Source organism: Terrapene carolina, unplaced genomic scaffold (assembly GCF_002925995.2).
Source record: "Terrapene carolina triunguis isolate 2854851 unplaced genomic scaffold, T_m_triunguis-2.0 Scaffold96, whole genome shotgun sequence".
NCBI lineage: Eukaryota > Metazoa > Chordata > Testudines > Emydidae > Terrapene > Terrapene triunguis.
In genome coordinates this window covers 872,189-888,825 of record NW_020664447.1, presented here as the reverse complement: position 1 = coordinate 888,825, position 16,637 = coordinate 872,189, and the positions used below count along the sequence as shown (strand labels likewise).

Below are 16,637 nucleotides of genomic sequence, written 5' to 3'. Positions count from 1 at the left end.
GAGTTAATGCTTCCTCTCCATTAAATTAATTGAATTATTGTATTATGATGACCCCCATTAATAGACAGTAGCTTTTGAATTTTTTGGACTAGGAACACTGTTGTACTAGGTCATGACCATATCAGGGCTCAGTATGACCCATGGATAGGACTCTTCAGCAGCCCTGGCTGTGTATCATCTTCAGAAGAACTATCAACTGACTCTAAACAAGCCTATTTTGATGGTTATTTGTGGAAAGACAAACCTCTTTGGCCCAGCTATACTTAGGCGATTATTAGGTCATTTAAAAGAAAGGGTCTGCTACAGGACAAAATGTGTTTACTAACCTATGTCTCATTCCTGCAACTGATTCAATGCAAGCACAGGGTCTGCCCATACATAGTCAATTGCAAGATCACAGCCTTAAAACATGTAATTGAAACCAGTTTTTAAATGTTCATTTTATTCAGATCAAACACATGTGAAAAGTTGTGGATCGCCATTTTGCATTACCCATATGTTTTTCAGGTAAACACTGAAGCAGGTACATTCAGCATTTTGCTATTTCACATGCACAGGTACCCAAATCTACCATAACAATTACAATCTATTTCCACTCAATATAAAAATTAACAATAGCTGAGATTTTGGAGCATGAAACACATTGCACAACTGCAAATATTTGCTGCAAATTAATTTTCCATAGTCACTGATTAAAACACAGTGCAAATGGATGCCCAACAATTATTTCTTGCAATAGTCAAGTGACCTTTCTCTGCAAAAGTAGCGGGGCAAAAACATGAAAATAATTTAACATGAAGATATGGTCAGCCACTTTTGTGCCAAAATAAAGAGGCATTAAAATGAACAGTGCTCCAGCATTAGCTGTTCCTCAGAAAGCAAGATTTTATAAATCATGCAAACACTCTTCCTCATGGGAATATGGAGAACTCTTACATTCAGTAAAAAGTGGTCTTTTTTTGTATAAAGTATCTCTCTAGATGAAACCAATGCTAGTATATACTAATAAAGAGTGAGGACAGAAAAGACACCAGAATTAGTAGGAAGAGAAGTTAAAGTGTTTAACCCATCACATTAAAATATTAGCTGTAAACTATTTGATGCACATTTGGTTTTACATTCCACACAATGTACTTTTGGAAAAGTCTTAGCGGTGGTGTCACTATGATCAACAACAACTTCAAACTCCAGCAGCAAGTATGAGCCAAGAAGCCTTTGATTAGCATGGAGTGCAGAACAACTGTTAACTGACTGTAAAAAATGATTTTGCCAAAGTAAAATTTAAAATAGTTTCCTAGTCTAGCCATCAAACTTAAGAGATAATTTTTAAAAGAATGATCTTTACAGCTGAAAACAGACAGATGGTTCTCAAAAATCTGGGACATTCTTTGGAGACGCTTCTCCAGCTTAGGAAAGGACACCTATAGAACACAGTTAACTATGTGCCTGTCATTTAAAAACTATGCCAAGAAATGTAAAAACCTTCACATATCTACCTCCCTGCATATTTTCCCCATATTTAAATAGGTTGTTTCAGTTTTAATGGATTTCTACTTTGCTACAGAGTCTGAAGATCTCACCGCATACCCTTAAAAGCCTGTGAGCCAAATCCTCAACTCCAGAATGTTACAGCCCCCTTAATCCTGAAATACCCTCTAATTGATGAGGGAGATGGAAGACTCTGCAAGTATCCTTCTCTCGCATGTTTTTTCCCAGATTTTTCATTGCAGGGGGCAGGACTTGTCCCACCGCAGAACCATAACCGTGTCTTCTTCAGGACCCTCTGACTCCCTGAAAGTTTGTTGTTGTTTTGCCAGAACACTCTCTAAGCAGGAATTCCATGGCACAGAGGCAGAATAGGAAAAGCCTAAGGACATAGAACTGTGGATTCTCCACTGGAGTCTAGGTGAAGGGATATTAGGTCATGAGCACCCGCTGCTCTAACCCGCCCTCACTCTGACATACACCCCAACCACCTCTTCTTTAATACAGATGCTGTGCAGGTCTCCCCATGGGCTCAGGGACTGGGAAGATGGCGCCCACAGAGGCTGCTGAGGCTTCACTACACATGAAACATGAAGATCTCTGTGTAGAATCCATCCATGTGCAGATCTAGAAGGATGAACTCACTTCCCCAATTTTATTTAGTCCTTATTCAGGCAAAACTCTCATTTAAATCACGGAGGTTTATGCTGACTAAGAACTGCATATAAGGTGATTCATTGCCTCATGATTTATCTCTATTTTTGTATTTCCTTTTCACATATGCACATATGTTTTATAAAATGCATTTCTTAAGCCACAGATCTAGATATACAGGTCAGAGCTATTTCCTCCTTAGCCTCAGAACAATTGCCTACCTTCCTAGCTGCAAAAGTTGTTATGAGTAAAGTGAAGAAAGATGACAATTACTGAGATAAAATTAAATAACTAACATTTTTCTGCACTTCTATTGTTTAAAACAAATATTTTTCTCTTAAAAGGAGAAAAATTTACCAAAATATATCCATGAACACGATGAGACCAGCTAGCAATTCATTGTTATTTTTTTAATAAGCTGAGGCATCATCTAAGCTTAAATCTTTGCTTTGACTCATAGGCACCACCTAAAATTCAGAATGTTTTAGAAAACAGAGATATCTGTCGAACATGCCTAATGGATCACAAACTGCCATTGCCATGGTAACTGTGAATAACTTTTTCCCAGTTATTGCCAATTATGCACTTCTCTGGCTCTTGATACCCAACACATTCTTTAAGGCATAGAATCTGTAGGAAAAAAATATATTACAACAGTCTTAGCCAGCACATACCTTCCTGTTCAGTCCTGGTCATTTCCTCTAGTTTCTTCTGTTTCAGTGTATCCACCACATCAGCAAGGCTTCCTTTGCGGCGTTCTGGAGTTCCAAAATTAACACTGGTCATTAGCTCACTGCGATCGCGACCTCCTTCGTCGGGCTTGTGTGGTGAGGTAGAGGTATTCCGGAAGGAATATAGGGAACATAACTTATTACTCTCTGACTCCTGCAAAGAAACAACATAACATGAAAACACAAACTATTCCACTTGTATCTGCGACATTTGGATTAGATGACAAGTGAAGATATATAAATATTACAGTGAGCGGTTTACAACAGTAAGTTAGGCAACTGTTAGTTAGGCAACTAAATTCCATGCTAAGGAATGGTCCTGTTACCCATGCACCTGCAGGGATCCCCCAGTTCCCCAGAGCAAAATGCAATTTAAGGAAGGTAGTGGTCTTATAGAAGTTTAGTTGCCTCAGTTACAATGTTTGATTATGCCCCCCCCCCACTTAAGCCCTGCCTTGTCCATGATTCTCAGCTTTCACACTTCCCCCTTAAGATACAGAATATTTCCTACTCAAAGAATGACAGATTAATTTTTTTGTGAGAAATGATCTATTGCCATTATGCATCCGAAGAAGTGGGTTGTAGCCCACGAAAGCTTATGCTCTAATAAATTTGTTAGTCTCTAAGGTGCCACAAGTACTCCTGTTCTTTTTGCGGATACAGACTAACACGGCTGCTACTCTGAGATCTATTGCCGTTTGTTTCAATAAATGCTTTAGGCCTCTGGAGTCTTCTCCTGGTTTGCGCAATTTGCATGTTGATCCCTTACATGTAGTATCAATAAAGAAAGCACAAGAGATCAAATTAAAAACACTGGGCCAGATCTTCAGCAGGTGTAAAGCAGCATAGCTCCACAACTTCCAAAGAGGTAAGCCAATTCATACTGGTTAAGGATCTGGGGTCCATTGCTTTTATAGAATCATAAAAATATAGGGCTGGAAGGAACCTCAAAAGGTCTTGTCTAGCCACCCATGCTGGACATGGTAGCTAGACAAGGCATGGCAGGACCAACTATACCTAGACCACCCGACAAGTGTTAGTATAACCTGTTCTTAATAACCTCGAATGACAAATTCCACAATCTCCCTTGGAAGCCTGTTACAGTTCTTAACTATCCTTATAGTTTGAAAGTTTTCCCTAATATCTAACCTACATCTCCCTTGCTGCAGATTAAGCCCATTACTACTTGTCCTACCTTCAATGGACATGGACAACAATTGATTACCATTCTCTTTATAACAGCCCTTAACATATTTCAAGACTTATCACATCACTCCTCACTCTTTTTTTTTTTGTCAATTAACCTTTCCTTATAGATCAGGTTTTCTAAAACTTTTATTATTTGTATTGCTCTCCTCTGGACTCTCTCCAATTTGTCCACATCTTTCTTAAAGTGTGGCACCCAAAACTGGACAGAATATTCCAGCTGAGGTGTCACTGGTGCCAAGCAGAGCAAGACAATTACCTGCTATGTCTTACATACGACTTTCTTGTTATATACCCCAGAATGCTATTAGTCTTTTTTGTAATTGCATCTCATTGTTGACTCTTATTTAATTTGTGATCCGCTATAATTCCCACATTCTTTCCCACAATACTACTGTCTAACCAGTCATTCATAATTTTGTATCTGTGCATTTGATTTTTTTCCCTAAGCACAGTACTTTGCACTTGTCTTTACTGAATTTCATCTTCTTGATTTCAGACCAATTCTCCAATTTTTCAAGATCACTTTGAATTCTAACCCGGTCCTTCAAAGTGCTTCCAATCCACCCATCTTGGTGTCATATGCAACTTTTATAAGCAAACTCTCCACTCCATTATCCAAATCATTAATGAAAATGTTGAATATTACCGCACCCAGGAAAGACCTCTGCATGACCCCACTACTTTGACAGTAGCACATTGATAATTACTCTGAGTACAAACTTTCAACCAGTTATGAACCCACCTAACAGTAATTTAATCTAGACCACATTTCCCTAGTTTTCTTATGAAAATATCATATGGGACTGTGTCAAAAGCCTTGCTAAAATCAAGATATATCACGTCTACTGCTTCCCCACTAGACCAGCAACCCTGTCCAAGAAGGAAATTAGGTTGGTTTGGCATGACTTGTACTTGACAAATTCATGTTGGCTTTAACCTGTTCTTTCCCTATTCTGGCTTGTGCTCCTTCCCCCCTGTTGTTAATATTAATTCTGTTAAGCATCTTGTCACAATTAATCTTTTTAGTGAAGACTGAAGTAAAATAGGCATTAAACATCTCAGCTTTCTTGATGTCATCTGTTGTTAGCTCCCTTTCCCCACTAAGTAGAGGACCTGCACTTTCTTTCATCTTTCTCTTGGGTCTAATGTATTGATAAAACCTTTTCTTATTGCCTTTTATATCCCTTGCTAGGTGTAACACATTTTCTGCCTTCACCCTTCTGATTTTGTCCTTACATGTTTGTGCTATTATTTTGTATTCATCCTTAGCAATCTGTCCATGTTTCCACTGTCTGTATAATTCTTCTTTGATTTTCAGGTCATTAAAGAGCTCCTCGTGGAATCATATTGGCCTCTTTCTAGTCTTCTTGTCTTTGTTTTGCATTGGGGTAGTTTGCAGTTGTGCCTTTAATATTTTCTCTTTCAGAAACCGTCAGTTCTCCTGAACTCCCTTTTCCCTTAGCTTTTCTTCTCATGGGACCTTACCTACCAGTTCTTTGAGTTTGTTAAAATCTACTTTTTTGCAGTCCATTGTCCAGATTCTGCTGCTTTCACTCCTTCCTTTCCTTAGAATAATAAAATCTATCATTTTATGATCACTTTCACCCACATTTCCTTCTATCTTCAGATTCAAAGGAATAGAGAAAATCAAATGAATACACATAATTACACTGAGCATATGATATGCATACATGCATGCTCATGTATTGCTCCTTCAGTGTTTAGGCCATGTCATTTTCTTACAGAACAAAGATTAGAATACTTCTGATATACATAACTGGAAGTAACTTTACAGATTTAAACAGATAAGAATGAGCAAACAAATGAATTTTAAGTCAAAAATAGTCATGTATACTGATATGCATGAGTATTGGGATTGTGTACACCAAATGGGGTATTTGCATAACTTACACAATGAAAATTATTCACTATATCAGAAATAAATATGGCATCTTTTCTGGCAATGGCAAGAAATTAGTATTTTGCAAAGAAGCTAAAAACTAAGCACCAACAAGCTGCTGCTAATTTCTTCCTTTCATTGCTCTCAACACGTTGCCCACCTTTGAATCCCTTAACTGGCTTCTTCTCTTGCTGTATTAAATTCAAGCTCCTCAGTCTCCTGTCCAAGGCCCTCATCTACATCTCTGCTCTCATTTCCTCTTAGTACCATTCACTGAAATGGATATAAGACTGGATTCTCAAAACTCCCTCTTAAAACCTCTGCACCAAAAATTATCCATGCCCTCACTTCCCCAAATTATTGCTCTGTGTTTTAATTTTGTTGGTTTTATCTAGATAAGATTGTGAACAGTCTGGGGGAAGGAATATGTCTAGAAACTCTAAGTTTTAAGTACTATACTTACAATAAAATAATACTAATAATAGTAATATATTCAAGGCTTGATAGAAAATGTATTAGTACTATCAAGAACCATTCCCCTAATGCCACTGCAAATGCATACCATTCACAACAATAGTATCCTTACTATCCTTTGAGCTGAAGTAATACAAGGTAGAATATTTGCTGTGAAGTGTCCCTGGTGAAATAGAAGTCTGAAGAAAAAAGTGACTAGACAAAGTTAACAATGGCAGACATAAAACCCTGCTCCAGCCTTAATGGGATTAAGAAGTGGCTATGCAAAACTGCAGGATGAACAATACAAACAACGAACAAGTAGGGCAAGGTCTACTGACGACCAAGAAGATGGTGATGACAAATCACCATCTACCAATGTTCAACATGGCATTACCATCATCTACAAAGGTGGGAATATTTGATAGCTATTCTGAAAATGCATTCGTTCACTGATGGGGTGTGCTCCCCACACTCACCCTGAAGGGGTTAATGTAGGCCAGATGGACCAATTAACCCTCCTAGGCTTCAAGTTGGGGGATATTTGCACTAAGAGCAGAACCCTAATTAAGGGAAGCTCACCTATGGAGGAACCGGAGGGACTTCTATAAAACCAGGGAGCTGGTAGCAGAAAGGGTACTGCAGGGAGGAGGCTTCAGTCACTCTCCCTGGGATAAGGTAGAGAAAGGGGCTTTGGACCGAAGAGGGAGGGTTTATCTAGCAGACCCCAGGAGATAGCGGTTTTGCTAGGACGGAGAATGTGAGCCTTGGATAGGCAGAGTAGGAGAGGGAGAGAAGCAGAAAGGGAGAGGCAGGGTTTGAGGTAATACACACCTTGGCTGCTAGGGTCCAGATAGGGTCTTGGACCGGAACCCAGAGCAGAGGGTGGACCCGGGTTCCCCTATCAGCCACTGAACAAGTGACATAGCCGGGGCAATGATCATGAAGCATGTCTGGGACCGTTCGTCCCAGTCACTGAGGGAGTGACTCAGCCAGGGCAGTGGACTTAAGCACTGCCTGGGACGCTGTAGAGGAGTTTGACAGAACCTCAGAAGGGAAGGACTATTGTGAGTTGGCCGGAGGGCTAAGCCACAAAGACGAGGTGCTGCAGCTCCTGAGGAGCAAGAAAGGAGCCGCAGAACAACACAGCGAGACAACAGACCTAATCCCCAGAGGGAGGGGAATTATCACCCAAAGGCAATGCTCCATGGCCACTGCTGAAGCACCAGGGCTGCAGTAGGCCTGCAACACTGTGCTCCATCTTCAAGGACTGGATGTCCAGCTGATGGATTTGCAAAGTTGCAACACCTCTTAGCCCCAAAATCCCCTCTGAGCAGCCATCCACACAGTCTCTCTCTACGCAGCATGCATATCTGTTGGGTTAGTGCTTAAAATGTACCATCTTCCTGGGGTTTGCTTTTATTGCTAACAAACATCAGTATAACAGTTAAAAGCATAACTGGGTTCAAAAAAGAGTTAGATAAGCTCATGAAGGATAGGTCCATCAATGGCTATTAGCCAAGATGGTCAGGGATGCAACCACATCTTCTAGTTGTCCCAAAACTTCTGACTTCCAGAAGCTGGGACTGTATGACAGGGAACAGATCACTCAATAAACTGCCCTGTTCTGTATATTCCCTCTGAAGCATCTGGCACTGGCCACTGTCAGAATATAGGATACTGGGCTAGATGGACCATTAGCCTGACCCTGTATGGCCATTCTTATGTTCTTAACAGCAACAAAAAGCAAAGCATAAATTCCAGCCTAAACCTACTCCCAGAGCTTGGCTTTTTCCCTGCAAGGCTTCTCAGTCAGTCCTAATTCTTTCTGACCCAAAGCCCACTGAAGTCCTTAGGAGTCTTTCCATTATCTTCAATGGGTTTTGCATCAGGCCTTCAGAAAAGGAAGCTATCTTTAATTATACCTCTAATAATTTAGAGTTCTAGCACCTAACACCCTGTCCCACCCTGATGGCATACATGGAATGAGTCCCGCACAGATGTTCCCTGGGATGCAAAGGTTGAAGCCTATATATGCTAATGTCTCCAAATCCTACCACCACTGAACGGCATGCTGAGCTGAACCACAATGTTTGCACTTTGCCCATAAACCTACATGCCCACAGAGGGGGAGGGGCAGAATTTGCTCCTGTGAAAATGTATATATTTACTGGGTAGAGAAAAAGTGATAACCTGTGAGCATGAAAATTGGGTTCATTCAAGTAGTAATAAACCACTTTAGGAAAAAATCCTGAGAGGAATAAAAAACTGTGTTCCCGGGACTTGATGGCTCTGGAATCCCCAGCACTGGGATCAACATGAGGCTACCCCATTCGCAGTTCCAAAACTAAACTGGCACTTTAAGACACCCCACCAAGGATGAGTTCCCAAAACTCATTTCCCTCCGAAATTAGCAATTGGAAACAGAATAGCTGAGGAGTCAACAGGAAAACTGCACAAGCTGAAAGATATTCTAGGGATTAAATGGGCAAATGGAAAGACTGAAGGCCAGTCCAGTGTAAATACCTTATCTAATAATAGCAGAACTATGTTAGAAAAATCTAAATGGCCATGCATTTGGGACAATAATTTCTGAAAGACCCTAGCAATAAGAAAGATTACAAAGTTTAAAAGGAAAAAGCTACAAAAGACAATGTTATAGCTATTCCACTAGCATATCCTGTGTATCTGCAACTGACTGCATTGTGTGCATTCCAATTATAAAAATAAGCTGATCTCAAGTAAAAAAGTGAACTAGACAATGGGAGAAACAGTGGGGCAAGGATGGCCTTTTAAAGACATTTTCACTGGGACAATGACCCACCTGTGAGATCCGCTATTTCAAAGGGAGTTCCTACTACAGTAATGATTTATTACTTGCTCAGCCAAGAAGGAAGTTCCCGAAGGATTCCCACCTGTTGGATGTTTAAAAATTGACTGCCTTTTCATTTTTTTCTCCTCAATGTCGCAATCCGTTTTACTTAAAGAGCATAATGAGCTTTTAGTAGAAATTCGGGAGGTAAGTGTATAGAAGGCCACTGTTCCTCCCCCCATAAGAGGAAAAGGGGAAAATAGTTCCCTTGAAGGTACGGAGAGTTCTGTAGGGAAGGAGATCCTACCCTTGTCTGGCTAGCTAGCTTGATCTTCCTGTGTGGTAAGGAGTGTCTTTATTTCCCCCGAGTCAGAATCAACTTAAATGTTGCCCATTGGACAGGCCTAGCAGAGCAGAGTAGATCCATAGTGCTGATGAGAATTCCTAGTTCGGTCCAATTTCTGTCAATACTGCTGAGATTAACTTATGATAGGGGGATGGACAAAAGAATGCGAGAAGCTGGAAATGGGCGACGGGATGCATCACTTGATGATTACCGGTTCTGTTCATTCCCTCTGAAGCATCTGGAATTGGCCACTGTTGGAAGACAGGATACTGGGCTATATGGACCTTTGGTCTGACCCAATATGGCCATTCTTATGTGAGTATTAACTGAAGATATTCAGATATACTCTGATGACCAAATACAGGCAGTATTCAAGCTGCTCAGGAAACTAGTCAATTGATACAACCGTAAACACTCTCAATTTTTTTTTTAAAAATGGTTCTTTTACCATAAATTAGATTTTTCTGACTAAGCTGGAAATCATATCTTTAACTCATGTCACTCTCTTTGAAAGTTGCATTTTCCAAAGTATAACACTCTAACTGATTTCAGTGAATAAGGATTTCAAGGTTGGGTAAAAAGACAAAATAGTGGAAAAAAGCTAAATAGCAAACTTGCAGTCTATGCAGAAAAGGATTTTATACAGAGTGCACTTTAGCAACCAAAAAAATGATGAAAATCTGGTAGAATGAGCCTACAACATTATTAAATACTGCATTACTGTTAATTCAATTCCAAATCAAGAAATAGGAAAAGAATATTAAAATTTATAAATACAAAAATATTATTTCCTCTTGCTAAGAATCATATTTCACTTCTAATGGGAACAGAGAGTTGAGAAAAACCCACAGATGTAAAATGGTGACTATGATTCAAACTACTCCTGGTAAAAGTATCGTTTACTACAAATAATATAGCAAAGTCCACTTTTCTTTTCACTTTAACCTAAGCTGAGATCTGGTAGAAAATGCTCACTAGGCTTTTAATAAAATCCTCCCACTCACACATTATTACTAGTTAATAATAAAGGACTTATACATGCTTATATCAGACTATAGAAGCAGTGCAGAATTTTTCTGATCCTGAATCACGGCCAGCTCATTATCTAAAAATCACCCAAAAAAGGTGACATTTCAGGACAAACTCTTAATAACAGATTCAATAAAATTGGCAGATGGCTTATGATAAAAAGGTGCATGATAAATCGTAATGCCCTAAGAAAGACTTTGTATTTTTAAACAGTTTTTCCCTGGTTTTTTTTCCAGTGTTATGTATGTTTTTAAGTTATTAGTTGCAGGGTTGACAGTACTTGAAACTTTATTGTCATGCAATCTAGAAAGACAGAGATCCAGTCAGGATCACTGAAATTCAACTACTTACAGCCCAGTGGGGACAAGCCATTGACCTGTGCTTAAAAATGCTGGGTTTTAATAGACAAAGTAGATATTGAGCCATGATCCTGCTCCCACTGTTGTCAATGACAAAAGTCCCACTGCCTGCTATACATCTCTTATTTTTGCCTGGTTGGAAAAGGCATATCTGCTGTGGCCTGTGCTCATAAAATAGCATCTTGGTCCACGAAATTTTCATGGAAATTTTTCCCTGACAAAGCGCAGGAACAAATCTGTACAGACACATGCCTAGAACCCCGACCAGGGACATTCTATTTGCTACCCAAGATCCATAAACCTGGAAATCCTGGACGTCCCATCATCTCAGGCATTGGCACCCTAACATCAGGCTTGTCTGGTTATGTGGACTCTCTCCTCAGACCCTACGCTACCAGCACTCCTAGCTATCTTCGAGATACTACTGACTTCCTGAGGAAACTACAATCCATCGGTGATCTTCCAGAAAACACCATCCTGGCCACTATGGACGTAGAAGCCCTCTACACCAATATTCCACACACAGATGGACTACAAGCTATCAGGAACAGTATCCCCGATAATGTCACAGCTAACCTGGTGGCTGAACTCTGTGACTTTGTCCTCACCCACAACTATTTCACATTTGGGGACAATATATACCTTCAAGTCAGCGGCACTGCTATGGGTACCCGCATGGCCCCACAGTATGCCAACATTTTTATGGCTGACTTAGAACAACGCTTCCTTAGCTCTCGTCCCCTAACGCCCCTACTCTACTTGCGCTACATTGATGACATCTTCATCATCTGGACCCATGGAAAAGAAGCCCTTGAGGAATTCCACCATGATTTCAATAATTTCCATCCCACCATCAACCTCAGCCTAGATCAATCCACACAAGCGGTCCATTTCCTGGACACTACTGTGTTAATAAGCGATGGTCACATAAATACCACCCTGTACCGGAAACCTACTGACCGCTACACTTACCTACATGCCTCCAGCTTCCATCCAGGACACACCACACGATCCATTGTCTACAGCCAAGCTCTAAGATATAACCGCATTTGCTCCAATCCCTCAGATAGAGACAAGCACCTACAAGATCTCTATCAAGCATTCTTAAAACTACAATACCCACCTGCTGAAGTGAAAAAACAGATTGACAGAGCCAGACGAGTACCCAGAAGTCACCTCCTACAAGACAGGGCCAACAAAGAAAATAACAGAACACCATTAGCTGTCACCTTCAGCCCCCAACTAAAACCTCTCCAGCGCATCATCAGAGATCTACATCCTATCCTGAAAGATGATCCTTTACTCTCACAGATCTTGGGAGACAGACCTGTCCTCGCTTACAGACAACCCCCCAACCTAAAGCAAATACTCACCAGCAACCACACATCACTGAACAAAAACACTGACCCTGGAACCTATCCTTGTAACAAAGCCCGATGCCAACTCTGTCCACATATCTATTCAAGTGACACCATCATAGGGCCTAATCACATCAGCCATACCATCAGGGGCTCGTTCACCTGCACATCTACCAATGTGATATATGCCATCATGTGCCAGCAATGCCCCTCTGCCATGTACATTGGCCAAACCGGACAGTCTCTACGCAAAAGAATTAATGGACACAAATCTGACATCAGGAATCATAATACTCAAAAACCAGTGGGAGAACACTTTAACCTGTCTGGCCATTCTATGACAGACCTGCGGGTGGCTATCTTAAAACAGAAAAACTTCAAAAACAGACTCCAACGAGAGACTGCTGAGCTGGAATTGATATGCAAACTAGACACAATCAACTCAGGGTTAAACAGGGATTGGGAATGGCTGAGCCATTACAAACATTGAATCTATCTCCTCTTGTAAGTACTCTCACACTTGCTTCTTATCAAACTGTCTGTACTGGGCTATCTTGATTATCACTTCAAAAGTTTTTTTTCTCTTACTTAATTGGCCTCTCAGAGTTGGTAAGACAACTCCCACCTGTTCATGCTCTCTGTATGTGTGTATATATATCTCCTCAATGTTTCACTCTATATGCATCTGAAGAAGTGGGTTGTAGCCCACGAAAGCTTATGCTCTAATAAATTTGTTAGTCTCTAAGGTGCCACAAGTACTCCTGTTCTTTTTGCGGATACAGACTAACACGGCTGCTACTCTGAAACCTTCACTTTAGTTGAAATTTCCAAAGTTTTTTATTTTTAAAAATTAAAATTAAAATGTTGGGGAACATTTTTGGTTTTCAAAAACCAAATGGTTTTTTGTTTCAGTTTTTCATTAAAAGGTTGGAAGCATTTTGTGGGGAAAATAAAAAAATGAAATATTTTCAAAATTTCCAGCAAAAAATAACCGGTGTTTTACCAGCTCTACTGCAACACAGTCAGTCCAATCATAGTAGAAAAATATTTAAAATATATATTTGTTATATAAAATATTAATTTCCTTGCCAGCCCATGGCACATGCAAATAAGGATAGAAAATGGCCCAAAATGTCTTAAATGAGATGAACAATTCAGCCCAGCCTGGGCAAAGAAAGCACCTTTATACTAGATAAAATACCCATCGATGGTCATAGAACCTGAATCCCTAAATTGACATTGATGAAGTCCAGGAAAATAAAATAATTTTACAAAAGAAACTATCAATTCATGAATGCTACAATCACTACGTATTGAACAATCAAGGAAAGGGTGGTCGGTACACAAAATCAAACCTTCAGTAAGCCCATACACTGCTGCCCTAATACACAGGAAGACTGATGAGGAAGCATTATTTGTGTTGTTGGTGCAGCGTAATACAGGCTTTCTTGTGTGAATCCTTGGCCCTTGTTATACCTGGCAGTAACCTTCATTAGCAGGCATAATGGAGAAATATGTGGCACTTTTACAGGTCTTCCCAGTCTGGGAAGGATAAACAGTGATTGGCCTCTCAGGTGGGTCTTTTTGGAGCTCCTGTGAGTGGCCCAAGCAAGAGCAATTCTGCCACAGGCAGAAACAATGTCGGAACAGTTTCAATCTATAATCCCAGCCTGAAGAAGAATGAAAACACATACTGACTGCCAGGAATAGTTATGTACTCTGTATTCCATACTGGTTCTTTTAAAATCCTTACACTAGGGTAATATGTATAAATGTTTTGGCATGCATTTTACACTGAGCATCTGAGGCATATATGGTAAAAATCTCCACAAAACTTATTTGAAATTATTTCAAATTTAAATAGTTAACTCTAAAAATAAAATTAAAATTAAATAAATAAAAGCAATTAGACCAACATCTTAGATCAATCATATGCTACCTTTCATATTTTAAAATCATTGTCGTTCTGAGTTACGGCACGTAAGTAGAAAAAACCTTAAGCCCTACAACATTTTTTATTTTATTTGTGAAAAGATGGATTTGATAAGAATTTAATAACTACAATTTTCTCAGTATTGAAAAAAAAAGTCATTTTTTTATGTGTCAGATTCTAGCACACTTACTTTTGTTAAGTTGTCTGTTATTCTGTTAGTAGTCCCATTGGTTTCAGCGGGACTAGTCATGGATAAAGTACTATTCCACATGTATGAAAGTATCAGAAACTGGCCCAACATCCCTGACCTCAGTGTCTAAAGACAGTTTTACAAAGCAACTAAAGTGACACTTCTGAAGCTCTTTCATTTCTAAAACAGAATACACACACAAAATGACAGTTCCATCTCTGAAAGATTGTAGGGCAGAACACAAAGAAGAGAATGTAATTGACACCATGCAACATACGGTATGTTGATATATCTTACCTTTAACGTAAAAAAAAATAAAAATCCTCCTCTTATGCTCACTGATTTTCATAGACACTATCAGGTGTACTCAGTCTTCCATACAAACACATCTCCCATTAATACTAACAGAACCCTACATTCCTATTTTAAACATTAGGAAGGAAAAATAGAAGCCACATCCTAGACTCTGCAGCCTCACAGTGAAATGGATCCTGCAAACTCAGGGTGAAATATTCCAGCTTCGTCTGCTGAAGGCCCAAACCACACTGGAATTATTGTGATTCTGCCCTGTTGTTGAGGTAGAAAGCAAAGGGTTACATCTTGGGACTCTGCAGCCTGGCGCATCCCATAGAACCAAACTCCATGGTAGTTCTCTATTAGGGACTATGGTGAAGGCTGTGAGTGGGCCAGCAGTTTGGTGAAGTGCATGAATCCACTGGTCACAAACCCTAAGCAGGAAAAATGCAGAAGGCTGTGGTCACTGATAGAGGACCGCTCCCGACCTTTATTCTAGTTCTTGTATTTTGTACAGGGAACACATATTTTACCCTCTATAAGAGGAGTGGCCATACTTATTTACCCTCCGAGCCGCATACAACAATCTTCAGAAGTTTGAGAGCTGCGAGACATGCACAACCTGCCCCACAGGGCGGCACCTGCCACGGCACAGGGCTTCTGCCCCAATGCCCCTCCGTGAAGATAAAGTCCTTAGACTCCCCACTCCCTGTAGGGCAAAAGCCCCCAGTCCCACCACCTCAACAGAGGGCAGAAGCCCAGTCCTACCACCCTGATGTAGGGCAGAAGCACCGAGCTTCCCCCCATCCAGTCTGGTAGCTGGAGAATGAGAGGCACATGAGGAGCTCCACGAGCCGCACTTTAACTGTAAGAGAGCCGCATTCGGCTCGCAAGTCACAGTTTGGCCACGCCTGCCCTATAAAGATGAGAGAAGGAGCAATATTGTGGACAAAAATAATAGGCAGAAGACTCCAGAAAATTAGGGGAAAGTGTTATTTATCATGTAAGAGTTTAACTTTAATTACAAATTTTCAAACTTTGATTGTAGGCTGCTGACAGTCAATCATATCTTGTTCAATAGCCAACAAGAAAACACAAACGGTTTCCACTGGAGTTCAACAAAAACACTAGGATGAATGGCCAGAAAAAAGTGGAAAACAAATATTAGTAACATAAAATGTGTTAGTTGCATTCCTTTATTTCCACGTGGCTGAGGCTTTTCTGTTATAAAGGGATATTTATCAGTCTGTGCATTGAATGGGACACATGTAAACACCCCAGGAAAGTTGGATATCCAGAGTGGTTTTTATTCCAAGTACTAGCAGCATGCTGGTACTTTGAGCCAGATTGGAGTTAACATATAATGAAAACAAATGTTAACAAAATCATTTCCAATCACTATATTAAAGGTTTCCCATTTTAAGGGCTCTAATGAAACAGAATTAAGAGAAATGAAATGTCTACATGATCATTTCTAATTTCCATCTGATTATTAAAAAAAAGTTTTATTAGGAAAGATTTGTAATTTATATTTAAGGCTTGCCAGGAGCTATTGAGGGAACATCATTTGTAAAGCCTAGACAATTTATGCTAAGTGAGAAGACAAATGGTAACAAGTAGGCTAAAATCTGAAGCCTTTTACTCAGCATTTACTCAAGTAAAACACCCATTACTCACTGAGATCTGCCTGATTAAGGACTGAACACGAATTGAGAACTTGGATTTAGCCCTTTACCAATTTCTAAAAAGTCAATAATATAAAATAAAATAAAATAAAATAAAATTCACTGTGTATCCTATTCCAAGACAAAAAAATAATGGACTAAAGTAACAAAAAAGAAATTTAGTTTAGATAAAAGGTGTAAAAGTTGTGCTGGATAAGAC

The 16,637-nt window shown here is 39.8% G+C and overlaps 1 protein-coding gene across 6 annotated transcripts in view; it reads right to left on the bottom strand.

Annotated features, from left to right (window-relative positions):
• Nucleotides 1–16,637, bottom strand: part of SOX6 (SRY-box transcription factor 6) — a 457,096-nt gene that overhangs the window by 251,691 nt on the left and 188,768 nt on the right. For all 6 annotated transcript variants that reach the window (XM_024202164.3, XM_024202167.3, XM_024202166.3 and 3 more), the window contains one exon: nt 2,814–3,024. In XM_024202164.3, coding sequence (XP_024057932.1) covers nt 2,814–3,024 — 211 coding nt within the window. The remainder of the gene's footprint in view (nt 1–2,813; nt 3,025–16,637) is intronic.